The sequence below is a fragment of the Polyodon spathula genome, chromosome 13 (assembly GCF_017654505.1).
Source record: "Polyodon spathula isolate WHYD16114869_AA chromosome 13, ASM1765450v1, whole genome shotgun sequence".
Lineage (NCBI taxonomy): Eukaryota > Metazoa > Chordata > Actinopteri > Acipenseriformes > Polyodontidae > Polyodon > Polyodon spathula.
Genome location: NC_054546.1, coordinates 41,324,669 through 41,342,132, shown reverse-complemented (window position 1 = coordinate 41,342,132; position 17,464 = coordinate 41,324,669). Strand labels below are relative to the sequence as shown.

Genomic DNA, 17,464 nt, shown 5'->3' with positions numbered 1-17,464 from the left:
GTATTTTAAGATTTGGTTTCTTGTAATGTTATTAGGCCAAGGTAACCACAGAAACTGCTCCACCCACTCTCCCACCCCCTATATCTATATATCTATATCTATCTATATATATCTATATCTATATCTATATAAGCAAACAAGCAAACAAACAAACAGAATAAATGCTCTTAGTAAATTAATGCTATTGCAAAGGAACACTGCATCAACCCCATACTGCTTTATCTAATATTACTACACTCTATTCCAGTATTTAAAGGCTAGTGAATCAAGCGACAGATAAGAGTTCTCTTTGTTTTCCTGATGCAAGCCATGCAGGGGTGTTTGTGTGTGTGTGATAATAAGAAACACAGTGTGAGTGAACAGAAAGCACAGGACTATTTGAGAATACGCACCAGACAAGAATATAGAAAACAGTTATAGGAGAGACTGTGTTTATATAAAAGGATTTATATTAGGTACTGGGAGTTTAGAAATTACTAATACTCCATGCAACACTATTTTTAAACTTGAATCTTCATGTAATAATTGACTGATCAATAAAAGCGCTGGATTTTACAACGTAATCACCAAGGATCGCCTGCCTTCACTGTAATTCTCAGCCTCTTGCATGAGGATGTTGGTCAGGTAACAAGGAAGTTGTCTCTTTCCGAGTGCCACACCACAACACTGCTGGTAAGCTCAATCAATACCTTTGCTGATTAGTCACTAAGTAGATGAAAAGGAGTTTAAAAATGACTTTTTAATAGAGCAAACTCTGACATGAAACCAATAAAATGCACGCTATTACATTGTAGCAGTGTGCTTTGACCTCTAACTAGGGTTAGAATATCTGGGCTTTGCTTAATCCCCCACCACCTATATTATAAAGGATGTCACCGTTTGTAATACCTCGGGGCAGGTATCATTTGCAGTTTATTTCTTTTTTGGAAAGCAGTCTTGTCTTATTGCACTTCCTAATGGCAACCTCTCAATCAGCACTGGCACTCTGCTGCTCATATTGGTGTTTAGTGGATATGAAATTTCAAGCAGATACCCAGGACTTATGAACCCTTCTCAGTCATCAGCCCCAGGATACTCTCCAATCTCCGCCAGGATTTGGTCCATATTTTAACACGCTAGGCCTATTTCTCTCACAATGACATTAGATTCCAGAATAACATGCACCAGTGCAAAGCTGACAGGGATCAATTATTGCAAACACAAATCCCTATTTACCAATTTACTGTTTCTGTCAATTGTATATCACTTGCATTTATAATGGGGATATTAAATTGATTTATGCAAAGAGGCGGGGCATTGGTAAGAATGTGGATTGGAAGGGGGGCATGCCCCTTCATATCTCAAATGTCCCCGTTCTGTTCTGTCGAAGCATTTATCTTTGTAAATAAGGGGAACTGGCATCACGAATGTTCAGATTAAATGAAATGTTTTGGACTCACTTAGCTGTAAATCTTACATGACACCCCTGCAATCGCTCCTGGGTTGTCCTGAGATACCCCTCCACTTTCCTACACAGAGTTTATACTGTATCACACCTCTAAATTACTGCACAGTTCACAACATTCCAACAAACTGCACTCGCTCCCTGACACTTTAAATCTTCCCTCATTTAAACTATTGTTTTCACACTTTAATCTTGTTGTTTTGTAAGTGAAACAAGGACAGAAATGAGACTTGAGAGCTGCAGATCAAAAGAAAGCAGATTGCATTAGTATACGTTGGGTTCCTATAAGCACATACTGTACTGCTGGATACGAGGTGCCTGAAAGACAAAACAACTGCAGTACGTTTCTTCTGAGGAGAGTTGCAGGGTTCATTAAGGATTATAACAATGGAGATTTATCGCTCCAAATGATGCCTTAAATGAGCCTTTAGCAAAATGATTCCCAGATGAATTCCGGAAGCATTTTATTTTCTCGTTTAAAATGTGCACTGTCAGTGTTTGCAGTAAAACAGAATCTGTCACCACGTTGCTCAGATGAAACTTTTATTCCAAGAGACTTGACTGATTAGCATCAAAAACAAAACAAACCAAAAACATGTATTAGAATGACAGCAATCAGTACAGTCAAACAACAATATCTCTTCAGCTCAACATAAATACTGACCTCCAACTAGTGGCATTTGTCACTGGAACACCACTGTGCTGATGGTAGTTAACTAAACCACAGCATCTCAGTTTGTATCCTAGTGTTTATTTAACAGTGTGTTAAAAACAGTAAAATGCATTCTCTTAAGTGTCACAATAGCGGTCATTTGCAGAATCACCAATTGCTTTTAGAAAGTTAAAAAATCAATATAGTGGATAAGGGGAGCGAGTTTTGTTTTGGGGGGAAATCAGTGAACTAATCAATTTGAATACTGCCAGATGCCTCACTGATAGAGTAAGTGCTTTCACTCTGTGGGCAACGTCATGGTCCATCTCCAGTCACTAGGAACTGTAGATCACTGGAACGGTATATCTCTGAAAAGACCAACCCTAGTAAATGAAAACCTTGAATTGCACACTGTTAAAAGGCTATAACGTTCCTTGCTGATAGAAAATCTAATTAAAGGCTCCCTCGATCACATCATCACTTTTATAGTGGGGGAAAGAAATAAAAGTCTCAAAAGTAATAAAACCTTGAATAAATGCAGTGAATCACAATTTAAAAAATCAATTCCTAAAGCTGTAAATGCCTCGAATGCCCATCCAGAACAACTATGAAAAGTCTGCTCAGTGTGCAAGTACAGGTGTAGTACCCTTCCACTAGGAACGCATACAAATTCCTTTAGGGATAAGCTGCCACCTAGTGGCACAAACATTTATACAAGACACCTGTTAAAACGGGAATTACACCTGACGCAGATTGCAAGGGCAGCCCTCTACACAACAATAGCAAGATCCAGGATCAAGTGTTTCAAGTCCATCTTACAATACCATGGAGGCTGGATATTTGTGTGTTAAACACTTTTACCTTTACTACTGAAATACATACTGTACAATGTAAAAGAGCCCTTACACAGATCATTACTTGCAGGACATGAAAGTATGCTAATGCTGTTTGATACCGAAGCTCAAACAGCATCAGACACTAGTGTGGTTAAAAGGTGAACACTAATAGACTCTATTGCTGTTAGTTAGGATCTCCAGCTCAGCCATTGATAAATCATGGGGATTCATTTTAATGATGTAAACAGCAACAGATCTATACACTAGTGCCCTTTAACACGATATTATTGCAGCTCTGCGTATGAGTGATCTACTGACCCCCTAATTAACATTACCACATGAAATGGAAATAGTACAGAGATAGAGACAATTTATAGAGACAATTTATGAGTTTTATGGGAGCACCACTGTTGATGATTAATATAGACCCAGTCTTATCTAGTTCCATGTAGGTTCGAGTTTCTAAGGACTGGGAAGGATGCCGCTGTCATCCAGAGGTCTCTCAAAAAGGAGAACACAGATTCCTTTAGATGCTGCAATTAATATTTAATTTGTTATTAATTCAGTGAAATGCACATAAAAGAAGAAGCAATACCATTAACATGCCCTGGTTGTACATACTACAATGTGAAAAATACCTTTACCAACACAAAAATATAAATATAAATATAGCACGTGTACCTACAGTATCTAGACATTTAGCAAAGGGCCACAAAATGTTTAAAAATGTGAAACTAAATATTTGTTCACAATGCAGTACTGCATTTACTTAAACTAAGATTGGAATTCAGGTCAAAATGGTCATACATGTTACACACAATTAACCAATTCAGAAATTCTATGTAAAATCATAGTAATGTGAACCTGCAATCTATTGTGATACATTGGGTCCCCCTTATAGTACACATTTTGGTCCTCAACAATATATGTATTTAACTTGGATTACAGTATGTCTTAAATTTAATATTTAGGTCCTGTTTGAATAAAAAAAAGAGAAATTGAATAAACAATTAGGACTACCTTACCTGAGATGTAGTAACATTAGGTGCAATACTACAACATTAGTGCCATAAGACATGTTAAACAGTGACTCCCTTTAAGTAATACACCCAGCTGATGCTCTGGCCAGTCCCCTCGGAGCGAGGGCAGGACACGGTCATTTTTCCGCTAATGGGTGTCTTGGCACCGGTGGGGTTGCCCTCGAAGGAGACGATCACGCTGTGGGTCTTCTTGGAACGGACAGTTTCCAGAGGCTTCACCGTGAAGGCTGGGTTGTCTACCTGGAAGGAGAAGGCTGTGGTCTGAAGGAAGACGTTCTTGAAGGGGATGGAGGTGGTGGAGCCAGCCCGGATAGGGAAGGGGCCCTGTGCTTTGGGAGGGCCGCAGGTCCCGTACAGCGGGATGGTGTAATCTCCTCCGACAGGAGAGGAGATACTCAGGACCCCCCGGGTTTCCCCAAGCTGGCTGGGCTCGAAGATCACCTCCACACTGACCTCCGTGCCCCCCTGGGACCCTGGAGCCACGCTAATGGTCTTTTCCAGGTGGAAGTCAGGACTGTCGATCTGAAAGAGGAAAGGGTAAGAATTACAGTGGATTAGGTGGATTATAAATTTCTGTAAGAATTCAAGTATTCACTTGCTTTCATTTAGTTTTTTTTTCATTTTAAAATGAATGTTGCTTTTTAGCCTATTCAGATATGCTGTTTAAGTATTACAGAAACAATGTGAATACAATCAAAATAAAAATGGGTGGGCTGCTGTTCTTTTCCTCTCCCTCTCTCCTCTTACCTTGCAGGTGTACTCAGTCTTTATCCTACAGAAGTTGATAAACTTGGCGTTGATTGCGTGGCTGCTGCCCAGCGTGGTGCGGAAGTGCATTGGCTTCTCCGGTCCGGCGGGCAGGGCCTTCAGGACCAGCTCGTACTGGAAGAAGCCCAGGTCATGCTGCTGCAGGGTCAGCCGGCCCGTGGTTTCACCCGATTTCAGAGGCTGGAACTCAAACATCAGAGTGCCCTGGAAAGGTATTGGGTCAGCGCAATGTGAATGCTACTTCAGAATGCTATTTAGTTCTCTATTTTAATTACATTAATAGTGACTGATCTAAATAATTTGCAATAATCCTGTCGGTATTTACTGACGCACTTAGGAGGTGATTAACTGACCCGTGTAGCAAAATGAATACATTGATGTATAGCACGTAAAAGCAGGTTTATCAATTTAAAGGTGCTGGTATTAAGTTCTGCCCCTGATTAAATCCTGAATCAGCACCAGACTCTGCTAGCAGAGTAATTGGTCTGTAGTTTACAGGTTGAATGTGGTTCTCCGTGTGGTCCTACCTCTGACTGGGCTGGAACTGTCAGATGTGTTGGGATGTTGATGTCTTGGAGTTTACAGTCAGTAGTAAAGGTGACTGGTATAAGCAGCGGGTTGTCCACTTTAACAACGGCTGACGTGCACTGGCGCACCGGTGATGTCATCTCAATGGTACTAATTATACCAGGGGGTGTGGCCTTGAAGTTGACACTATAGTACAGATACTCCTGGGATGTCTCGTTACGGAAAGTGACCTTGGAAGCCAAGGAAAGAAAAGTCATGATAGGATCCCCAATGAATTAGTAACCGCGTCCTGACCTTTAATATTTTAGAATGAGTGCTTTGACCTAAAAAGAACACAAAAGAAAGTACCATTGCAAATGCCCATCGTGAAAATGCATGCTCAATATAATGAAATCTTTTTCTTTAAAAGAATGCACTTGGAAGCTTCATTCGTTTTACCAAGATAAAAACCCCACCAACCCCCGATTCCCACCTTGGCACTGAACTGCCCCTCCTTGTATGAGAAGAAGTTGAGCTTGTAGTCCCTCTTGGATAAAGCGGGGACCTCAATGTAGTCGAGGCCCTTTAGGAGAGTTGTACAGTCCAGTTTATCAGGCTTGATCAATTCTACTATAACACGGAACCTGGAAGGGGTACAGAAAAAACACATACTATTGTAATACAATATGCAGAGATCAGCCAGACAAGTCACTTGTGGGGTGCTCAGTAGCTCAGCGTACATTTAGTAGGCATGTGTGTGTTTCATTCACTAAAATAAACTCTGCCAATCCATTATTGTTCAGAAAGTCTGTGTCAGACCGAAAATAACAAAAGCTGAACTGTACAAAGCAATAAAAAAAGGTCTGCTTGATATGTTAAAAGCATTACATGAAATCCTGTTGTCCTCTCAACATATCTCCCCCCACAACCTTACCGCTGTGGTTTGGGGAGCCAGTTGCTAATGGGAAGGAGCTCAGTGTAGGATGTCTTGCTGGGCACCTCACGGGTGATGTTGCCAGATGACTTTGGCGGTTCAGCAATGCCTTGCAACAAATAGATCAGTCCTGTACCATCGGGGAAGGCAAAGAAAATTGAGCCCTGGTGGGGGGGGAAACACAAACACAGCTCTAATGAGGCCACAGTGGTGTACAAAAGCCACCGAGATGTGATAACTGAAACAGAAAATGATACAAGAATTTTCATGCTTCTCTTTAAGGCGTATAATCTTCTGTGTGCATAACAGCCCTAAAACATTCCAAGTTATATTGTAGTTTGTTTGTCATTGAACGGTCAAGCTTTGTGCTGGAGCTGGTACATGTCCCGTTACCTGATGTTTCTTCCCATCAAGGGTCATGGTAAGTGGTCTGTATGTAATCTCGTAGGGCTTGTTCTGTTGGTGCGGCTCAACAACAAAAGAGGGCGGCCCGCTCCATTGCTCCCCCTCTATGACTGGACGCAGGTTCCACAGCTGGTTCGTTTTGTTCTGCAGGAGGATCGCCTGGGACTGCCGGGTGCGGACCTGGCACACAAAATTCACCACCTGGGAGAAAGAATTGGACAGTCAGACCAAAGAGCAGTGTAAACCAGCACTCGAAATCCTCCAGTGGCTCTTTAAACCACTGTCAAAAAATATATCACAGCCACCCATTCGTAGGATTTCAGGTGGAGTATCATGGGAATAATACCTGAAAATCTATGTTAACTTTAATGTAATTTTGACTTTAATATAATTTGTGTTGCAAAATCCAATAAAACATTTTTTTTTTAATCTTCTAAACAACTCCATCGACTTTAGCAATGAAAGACAAACAGTACATTTTTTTGCTTAGTATACCAGCAGACATTTAAGATTATGTGATTAAATGGACATTGCAAAAGAGTGCTTTATTATTAGACAGTTCTCTGTGCTACATTTGATTCTCAGGTGTTGTGTAGAACTGCTCACCTCCTTGGTTATTGGTGCCATCACACAGGATCCAGTCAGGGTTAGTTTGAGGGGCTTGCCTCCCTCGATGTAGCAGCTCAGGTTGTCATAGCGGATGTCCTGGCTCAGCTTGAGGGGGCTGAAGATCAAATCGAAGGTCACCTCCATTCCAGGGGAAATGTACCCTCCCACCGGACTGATTGAGAAGTCAGGGGCAAATTTCTGCACATCCCACTTAAAGCTGAACAAAAGAAGATAACGGGAAACAGATCTGAAGTTTGTGACGTTCACTTGACACAAGATGTTTGGTAACTTGACACATGACATTTCAATTCTATATTCTATGCATTTTAAGCCATGTACTTGATTTCTAAATTTGTTGATTGAAACGTCATCATTTGATCTATTATGTCAATGTAGTCTCTATAGCACATGCTCACAGACACAGGACACACTCAACCTCACAGAATGTTTTTTTTCAGCATAATTAATATATCCTTTTTCTCTGATTATAAACGTGTGTAAATTAAAGTTTGGCTAAACAAAAGCTCCTCGGGTCCAAAGCTCCGAGTTATACCATGGGATTGGAGATCTACTGGCAGAATCAGAAGATAAAATGCAGATGAAAGTTTTACTTAGTCTAGTGCCAAAACGTTTTTTACTTTTTCAATGTACTGTACAACAGTCTCTACCTGGCTCCGATGTCTCCTGTATTTTGCATCAGAATCCTGCGGGAAGCCTGGCTGTTCATGATCACTGCCCCGAAAGGGATGTAGTCCTGATCCAAGCTAATCTCCAGCGCCTGGCAGCACCCACGCAGCATGAACAGCGAGCGGGACGTCCCGCACCATTCCACCATCCCTTCCTCTGTGAAGGGGGGCACTCTGCGTTTTGGGGAAAACACCACTTCCACAAGACAGCGCCCCCCACTGGCCTTAAGAGTCACCTCTCCCTGGGGACTGATGCTGAACACCTGCAGTAAACGTAGATTTGTTTAAAAATGGTGATGCAGGTTTTCTTGTTTTTTAAATGAATTAATGATAATGAATTTGTTTTGGCGAGTAACATCCTGAGTGCAAAAAGTTTTACTGGTATGCAAAATCAGAGGTGCTTGATCTGAGCAAGTTTTCCAAAGGGCAGTCAATCAATGAATTATTATTTAAGCCATCTATTCATCAACCTATCTCACTACCCACCTAATCAAACAGACATGTGGACAGACAGACAGAGGAATTGAGAGAAGGTGCTGCATCAACACAGGGTGAGATTCATTGAAAATGTAGAAATCATTAAGAAGTAACATAAATAATGACTTCTATTTTCTTTTCCAGTTCCACAGATGAAGCAGCGTATGTACCTAGCCTCAAAGCTCTAAAGACGACTGTATCTTGTACCTTAGGGTCCATCAATGCCTCTTGGTTAGGGTTCACAACCAGGTTAAAGGTCAAGGGGACATGGCTGTTGTTGACCAGAGGAATCAATCTCTTCACTGTCTGCCCGACTCGCAAAGCCCCAAGATTCACCACCTTCTGTCTCGGGTCCCCAAGTTCAACCTGAGTGAAAAGAGAAAGTGGAGGGATGGGCCATCAGCAATAAAAAGGCATTGGGCTTGTTGAGTCCTATCAACTGTATTTTAGCAAAATAGGTTTTTGACAGCATTATTTAAAAAGGGGAATACAGATTTATGTATTTATTTACTGTTACCAGAAATATACTGTATAACCAAGAAACAGATATTTACTCATAAAATACATCTGACTATACCCAGGTAAATATTTCCCAATCAAACATGATGTAAAATGTATAGAAATAAGCCATTGTTAGACCATTGTAAGTGACTGAGAGTAGTTGTTAATTTGTTCCCCAGTGTGGAAGTCTTCTCACCTTCATCTCAATGCCCTGACCCAGGATCTCCACGCTCTGCCTGGTGAACCCATTGATCTCAAAGGTGACCCTCTCCTGGTACTTGATGGCTTCTTTGGGGTAGAAGGTTATCGGTACTTCCACCACTCCTCCAGGGGGCAGCACTTCAGACAGAAGCCCCACTACCAGGTAAGCAGTATTGGTGAACAAACACTGAATGCTGTGGATAAGGGGGGGTCTCTTTAATTACACTAGGCTCACAGTGTTTTTTTTGTTTATTTTTTACTATGGATATCTCATTTTACATTAAAAAGGTAACGTAATAGATTTCCATATATAGTAGTCTCAGCGTATAGGAACACCTCCTAAGAGAAAACTCCACCTAAGGGAACACCCTTGTGGTGAAACACATTTTTCCCTTTTAAATGCTCTGCTTAAAGGAACAGGAACTTTGTTTAAAAAACAAAACCTTTTGGCTACGATTAACGATCGTTGGCTAGCTGATACTGTACTGTTTTAATAACCTGAATAACTACCTTATCATCAACATAATTCAATTGGTTTTATTCATCTTTTTCAAAAGTGACTTGTTTATCACGAGAGTGTCTTGACCTGCACACTGGACTGTGTTTATTAAGTCATTCCAGAACGCCACCGTTTATCATTGACACACTGCTGATCTTGAAAAAAACCTGAATCAGACACAAGTTGCTGAGCAATTTGGTGTTTCCCGTTCTGGTGAGTTGCTTCACCATTCTGTTAAATAAATTTTGTGCATGTCTTGAATATTGCACATGCTCATGATTAATCTAGATCTTTTTACATGCGTATGGGTGCTGGGTTAATTTAGTTTGACAGTTTATTATTATAGTTTATTAACATACACTTGCCTATTGCTTTTCTTTTACTTATTCAGTTCATTTCATATGTTGATGCATGTGTGTCATGACAAGTAATACATTTGTCATGACACGATACATATGCCACTTATTATTGATGCCAATGTGTGTCCCGGTGATGCAGGCTTGGGGTCTTAGAGAAACACTTCACCTTCTGCGGGTGTTACTACTGCAACCTTGACAATTGTTATTAATGTAAGTAATTATGTGTATCTATATATATATATATACTTATATATAATATATATATATATATATATATTATATATATATATATAATTATGATTTAAGGGTTATCACATACCTTTACTGCACACTTTTTTTGTAGTTGGTACTCCTACATCTTCTCAAGCATGTTTCAGATAGATGAGCAATTCAATTTCACTATAACCTGCTTTAACAGTGTTTTGAGCATTACCTGGCCTCTTTCTCCCCCTTGTTGGTGATGATGAGTTTCTGTGAGCAGGGAACCAGACCAGCGATGAAATTCATCCCAAAGTTGTGTTTGGTGAATGAGAAATGGACACCAGGAGGTACAGCTGAACCAGCCAGCATGCAGTTAAATGTAGGGCCGTTCTTTATCTGCAAGGAAACATGAGGCAGGACATGAGTAAACAGCTCATAAAGGCTCCTGTTACCACTGGTGGCTAAAGCAGCATGACTGCAACATGTGGCACAAAGCACATGATTGCGTTATTAGATGTGACCTTCTCTGCAGTATGATAGCACCAGTTACCACCCTGCATCCCAATTTCCCGCAGTGCTGTTATACCTTGAGCTTGAGCCCGACGTCCTTCAGCACACACCTCTGCTGGGGGTAGAAATAGAGCGTGGATCGAGTCTGCTGGCCGACCACCACACTGCCGTTCTCTGGAACCACCTTCAGGAATTGCAGCAACTCCTTTGGTCCCCAGAGCTCCCACTGGAAGCCCAGGATGAACTTGCCAGTGTTGGAGACAAGGAAATTACAATACGCCTTCTCATTCAGCTCCACCTGCAGTTTAGGGTTAAGGTAATGAAACAAACACTTTAGTCAAAACGTCTTTTATGTTATTATTAATTAATAACAAAGCTAGTGCGCAGTGCTGTCAATAAAAAAAGGCTGGCTATTTTAAAAGTTTAACATAAACATTTATTTGAGACACTTCTGCCCTTGTGCTCATGTTGGGTTAGTGCTCATGTTGCTGTATATGCTGCATCTGAAATGAAACTTTATTCTAACATCCTTTCGATACCCATGCTGTCACATTACTGTGGACTTCATTCAGAAACCGCTTGGTATGTGTGTATGATACTGAGGCTGTCTGTGGCTCAATCCTTTACCTGCTGGAAGTTGATCTCATTGACCTTGTCCAGGCTGCACTGGGTCAATTCCCCCTCTGTCTTCTCATATTGAAGACTGGCATTCATGGAGTAGCTGTCCACCTTCACATTCATGGTCAAAGGAAAGGTTTTTCCCTTCACGTCACACATCAGGTTAATGTTCACCTTGCCTTCGTGTGTTGGGTTAAAGGAGATTACCACCGGGACCCTGGGCAATAGTGAGAATTTGTGATGCACCTTCCTTGAGCTTTGTTTAAATAATTAATAATAATAATAATAAATAATAATAAAAATAATAATAATAATAATAATAATATATGATTGACCGGCAGAATAAGTGAATTCTTTAGCCTGGTGTCACTTCCGCAATTCAGTCCAGGTTTTCAGACATCCTGATGACTGCTTGGACATAGAAAATAAACTAGCCTTTCCCTCCTTAGAATGGGTGTACTGAAAGGATGCGCATTGGCAAGACAGTTATTGGAGAAGCCTGTTTTATGGGTATACAGAGGTATTAGGTCTAAAGTGCTATCAATCCAGCACCAATTACAAACGCTTAACATCATGAAAGAATACAACTTTTCAAGAAAGGAATACTAAGATGCACAATCAGCGTTCCCTAGCCGCCTCCTTTATACCTGCTCTTAGGAGGCACTACACCCTCCATTGGCTGCAAGGTGAGACTGTCCTGGAACCCCTCTGAGTGCCGGGAGGTCTCTCTGAATGAAAAGCTGAATGCTGTTTCTTCACTGTTTACTATGTACACAGTCTCATGGGCATCTAGACCTGCAAATGATGATAAGGTTTAGAAAGGAAATTTAAAGGATGATTAGATTAGACAGGAAGCACTTCATTTTGTTTTTGTCAAACATACACTGGATGACAACAGTGAAGAGGAATATAAAGACAAGCTCAATCAAGCTCAATATAAAGACAAGCTAGGGGCACATTTCTTTGCCTCTTCTAGAAGAATGGTAGACACTCACAGCAGCATGGTGACATCATTTGGAATAAACTGTATCCAAGGATATAGAATGGGGTGGCATCAGACATTTTATTACAATTGCATGGACAATATGGAGATTAAGGTGTTGCATTGTCCAAAGGTATCTACTGTACCTAAAGGTTGATCTAAGAGGGCTGTGATTAAAATGTGTAGCTTACCAATAAGGAGAGATCTGTAGTTGAGGTAGGATCGGTCCAAGTACACGGATGGCTCTCTTGCATGGCCCACCAGCAGGAAAGGCACAGCAATGTTATGTTCCGGAATCAGGAAGGTCCAGAAAGACTCTGCGGTGTCCAGTTGTTGCGGCAGAAACTCAAAGGTGTTCTAACACAAGAACAGGTCATGAAAACCAGGGCTTCACATGTGTGAATTAAATGCTAAACTAAATTAAATTTAGATTTTGTTTTTTCTGAGCTGCTTCTTCCTTTTCACAACACAGATCGTCCTATTAACATGCTGTGATAATTGCTAATAGGCAGCCCAGTAGTTTGAGCGGATAACTGGGAGTCAAAGGTTCAAATCCTAGCAAAGTTTTCTTAATTACACTGACATTCATTTAAATAATGTGATCAGTTTTTATTTTTAGCAAACATTATAAGATTGAGAGGCTATTTTGATTAACTATTGAGCAATACAATGTGGAAGAACTCGGACAAACATGCACACACCTCCACTTTCTTGCCTGCCCTGATGGTGCCCTTTTCTGTCAGGCACCGGAACACAGGCTGCAACCTCAGATCCGCTGGATCGTCGCACCGCCACTGGAATGAGTAGGCTGCGTTGGTAGGGTTCATGATGTCGAAGGTTCTGGTAGAGACAGGAGTGCTAATAAGGCTTTTTTTGGAACAGAGCTGCGGTACAGGTTACTAACCAACAAGCACAATACTAACTAACAGTACGGAATGGTACGGAGAGGGACCACATTGTTTTCAGTCACATGTCAAATTGTTGCTTCAACACTCAATCATCATTAAAAAAAAGAAACAGTAGTATTAGTAATATTACAAAGAAGTACTGAATCAGGAGAGCATGTCTCTATGGAATGATGCTGCGTTATGTTATATGTGTGAAGGAAGTGTTGGAGTACCTAGTGATGGTTGTGTTGAGTCCGACAGAGAAGAACTCGATGACCCTGGTGTTAGGGTCAAGTGTGGCCCTAGGAGGTGCCCCACGGGGGCCCCTAAGCTCAGGGTCTCTCTGGTTACTGCTGATGTAATCAGAGTCCACAAGGTCAAAGTGGCAGAAAGGGAGGAGGCTCCGGCCCTTTACAGCCATGGTTGGGCCCTGGTCATCCTTCAGGTTGGGTATACTGAAACACAACATCACAACGTACAAGACTGAGGCTTAAATGGTGTGAATGGAGAACGTTCTGGTCTCTTAAAAAAAAAAAAAAAAAAAAAAATCAGGATCCGTCTGAACGAGACATTTTCCTGATAAAGCGCCATGTGGAAACTGACCTGCAGACTAGCCGCCCCTCAAACTCAGCCACCTCCAGAGGGGAGAATTTGATCAGGAAGACCTGCTTCTTCTTGGCTGCTATTATGCCAATGCTGGGTTCCACAGTGAAGGGAGGCAGATCGGGGTCCCCGGCGAGGAGGGGTGAGACACTTTCCAAAGAGCTCACTGGCCGGCTCCCTGAGCGACTTCCTGAGCGACTCAATGGCTGAGTGCCATTGCCCTGACCTGGGGAAAGACTTTCTGGTTCAGACTACTCAAACTTCGTTAGTGACCTTCGTTAGTGTATTTGTTAATCAAACATATAACTTATGAATTAGAGTAAATGGTATTTAAGTTTTGTAAAGGCCTGATAATGTCCTTCACCTTCTGGTAAGTTTGTATGCTTCTCAGAGAAGCTGACCCCCTTTCCATAGCTCTCCATTAACACCTGCCAGGAGAACTCCAGCTGAACACTGCCTTTATTCATCATCTGGAATCTATAAGAGAAAAAAAAATAATTATACACTGCCATGCTCTACAGCTTGAACAAATGTATTCAACAGTAGATGAGAAATACGGTATAACTTGATAATAATAATAATAATAATAGGATAATAATAGTATTATTATATTATTCGTATAATAATAATAACACAATGGCCACACACTCACTCAAAGACTCTAGTCTGGAAGAGGAGGGTGTCTTTAAAGCGGATGGCTTCAGCTTTGCATTCGAACTGGGCGTAATCAGCGATAGCACTGACTCGCAGAGCCAGCTCCCGAGTCGTGTTCTCCAGCACAGTGTGCGCAGGCTCTGGGTCAGTCTCGATCACCTGAGGTACAGCCAATTAAGAGACACAGTCACCAAAATAAAACCTGGAGCGCTCTATTGTTCACATCACTCCCTTACATCCAAGAAATATTACATTTATATAAGTAGACACTAATCCTGGTACCAAATGAAAAATGTCAGCAATATAGATAGATAGATAGATAGACAGATAGATAAAGAGGTTACCTTTTTCTTGGCAGGCCTGTGTGTTGCTGCTTGTCTCCCGATGTCCACCCATTTAACTGTACGCTGTCTATTGTCCCAGTCTGGCACCTGGTCCACAGGCTGCTGGAAGGATATCTTAGAGATCTTACACTTCACTAGCTGAGCTCTGAGGGTTACCGGAGTCTCAGTCCGAAATGTCATAGTGATATCCTTTGCACAGCCAGAATGGAGATGTCCAACCTAAGCAAGGGTATACAAAAATGTAATACAAAGCATTGCAAAATATAAGTTTGAAAACATCAAGTAAAATATGAACAGCCAAAAGAACCTGTGGGGAGAACTTGAGCTGTGAGCTGTCCGCAGGCCACTCGAACCGCACTGCGTCTGCGTTGCTGTGATTGGTCATAGTGAAGGTCTCCTGATAGGCTCTCCCAATGTGACAGTATCCCAAGTAAACGTGTTCTGAATGGTTTGCTGAAATAGAACAGGTAAGTATAGTGTCATACCACTACTCAGGGGAGGAGCCAGAGGACGTTTGTATTGTCCAGTGTTTGTTTTCTTAATTTGTGAATATTATGCACAAATAAAATTACTTATAGATTTGTATGTGTTTGTCCAGTTATTGCGGCAGGAACTCAAAGATGTTCTGATATTCTTATTTTAATTATTTATGCAGTTGTGGCTGTGATACACATTGTATGAGGCATCACGTATTCTGCCGCTCTCACTTACTTCTATACAGATTTGTATGCTTTAATCAAACACAGGTATTTGCCCATATAGGCCACACAGCATCACTGCTGAATCCCCATCATTCATTCACAGCTGTGAACTCACTGGTTCTCTTACCTTCCTCTGTGTCCTGGTCTATCAATAACTCTGGAATGTCCCAGGTCTGTCCAGCTTTGTGGATGTTATCCAGGGTGATTTCATCCTGATATCCCTCTCCTAACAGCTGGACGATGGTCTCTTCATACTTGTTGTCGACCACCAGGAGACGCAGGGTCACTTTGTAGCGCTGAACTGCCGAAGGGCTGAACAGAAGCCCAAACTCTGCAGATTGCCCAGGGCTCAGGATGAGCGAGGATGTGTGTGCATTTCTCCCTGACAAAAACAGCAAAAACAATTAGTACAGAACAGCTCGCAATGCTATTACCCACCCTGTCTGAAAATGTACATGATGAAAAGCAAACACTGAACAGTGCAACTGAGGCTCTTTAGTGTTTTTTTTCTGTTAAAAAAAAAAAAAAGACCAGGGAAGGATCTGCTTTGATGAATTAAACAACGATTGTACTGAGACCCATTAACTTCTAGATCAGCTGAATAAACCCTGAGGTTTGGCATCTCAATTGGGCTAATGGCAGGGTAAATGTTGGTTTAGGAACACTCTTACCTGACACGATTCTGTCATCCTCCTTCCTGGACTGGGATATGTAGGAACAGTGGGTGTTTGGAGCTGCTTGCAGAGTGAATGCTCCATGCTCATCCAGCAGGTCAATGTTAACCTACAAAAGAACATCACCAGCTGGCTGACATTGGACTGGCTTATATGTTAGTTAGCCTCACAGGTTAGTCTATGATTGCTTTTAACATTTATTGTATTCTATAATGTACTGTAAAATAATCATATAATTTAAAGAACCAGCAAGAAACAATAACAGTTTATACTGGTGCTTTTCAATTTAAATGACCAATTTATTTACTAAAAGGTTTTGCAATATCCCTAAACTTCACAATATAAACAAAAAGTAACGTTGTAACCCAATCCCTCTCATGGTGAAAGGGCTGCTGTTCCTCTCACCTGGGCAGGGACATTGCTTTCGTTCTTCAGGACGAGAGGCAGTTTCTCAGAGCACCCCAGCAGCAGGCGCCTGAATATCAGCAGTGGGTTTCCTTTCTCGTTCCGCAGTGAAGGGCGAAGTACAGTCACTCGAGGAAGGTTCCCGTCCCCTGCTATATCGAACATCAATGACTTTGTCTTGGTAGGAGAGCCGGAACTAAAAGACACATGGACTGTGCTGCACATCAATACAACTCCAAATATATTTGCTATGCCTCACTAATGAACAGCAATACTTTCCAACCATACACAGTACAATCATCCAGAGGCACTTCTACTGAAAAAGTGTGCATAGCAAACTTTCAAATCCCCTCCACTGCACAAGGTGACAGCTCTTTTAAAATAAGGAAAACGCTACAGACAACGTAGTAACTTACTCTCTATTAAGTAATAATTCCCATTCCTTGTTGGAGGTAGTTAGTATCAACACGTTTAAAAGAAGTCTGTTGTATTAAAAAATATTCGCCTTTATAGTGAGCAACAGAGGGAAGTATATGGGAAAGAGCGAACACATTCAGTCAGTTTGAATACAACAGGAGTTTTTTACTACTGTATTATTCTTGGTAGTAGCATTGAGGCAACTGGATTTGGTTTTGATTGTTTGATGGACTGAAAACAAATGATAGTTTTGAGACATGCCTTTCGGGATACCTTGTGAATCCTTCAACGGCAGCTTCAAATATGCACTGGTAGTTCTGCAAGAGTTTGGGGAGGAGGTGATGTTGCTTTTTTGAACGTCACCACAGCAAATGAATGTGAGTGACTCGGGACACTCATTCGCGTGGGTTCCACTTCAAATACTTCAGTGATACGAGCAGCAGCCTAAAAGAAATAATAGGGAGGACCTGTTCTATCTTTCTGCATCAAAGGAAACATTAGTAATCTTTAAAAAGAGTAACAAAAAAAAAAAAAAAAAGCACGAAAAAAA

The 17,464-nt window shown here is 41.3% G+C and overlaps 1 protein-coding gene across 1 annotated transcript; it reads right to left on the bottom strand.

Annotated features, from left to right (window-relative positions):
- Positions 1-1,995: 1,995 nt before the first annotated feature.
- LOC121325837 (hydrocephalus-inducing protein-like) lies at positions 1,996-17,230 on the bottom strand. The gene is made up of 26 exons (XM_041268927.1): positions 17,188-17,230; positions 16,498-16,693; positions 16,090-16,201; positions 15,546-15,800; positions 15,025-15,170; positions 14,718-14,936; positions 14,372-14,532; positions 14,084-14,196; positions 13,720-13,945; positions 13,350-13,571; positions 12,931-13,069; positions 12,421-12,586; positions 11,895-12,042; positions 11,257-11,464; positions 10,706-10,927; positions 10,352-10,515; positions 9,056-9,254; positions 8,566-8,724; positions 7,864-8,144; positions 7,193-7,412; positions 6,575-6,787; positions 6,182-6,345; positions 5,741-5,891; positions 5,268-5,498; positions 4,720-4,944; positions 1,996-4,494 (listed from the first exon to the last, which is right to left on the bottom strand). Exons 2-26 carry the CDS (start codon positions 16,660-16,662, stop codon positions 4,012-4,014), a joined length of 4,992 nt encoding a protein of 1,663 aa, XP_041124861.1. The 5' UTR covers positions 16,663-16,693; positions 17,188-17,230; the 3' UTR covers positions 1,996-4,011.
- Positions 17,231-17,464: the final 234 nt, after the last annotated feature.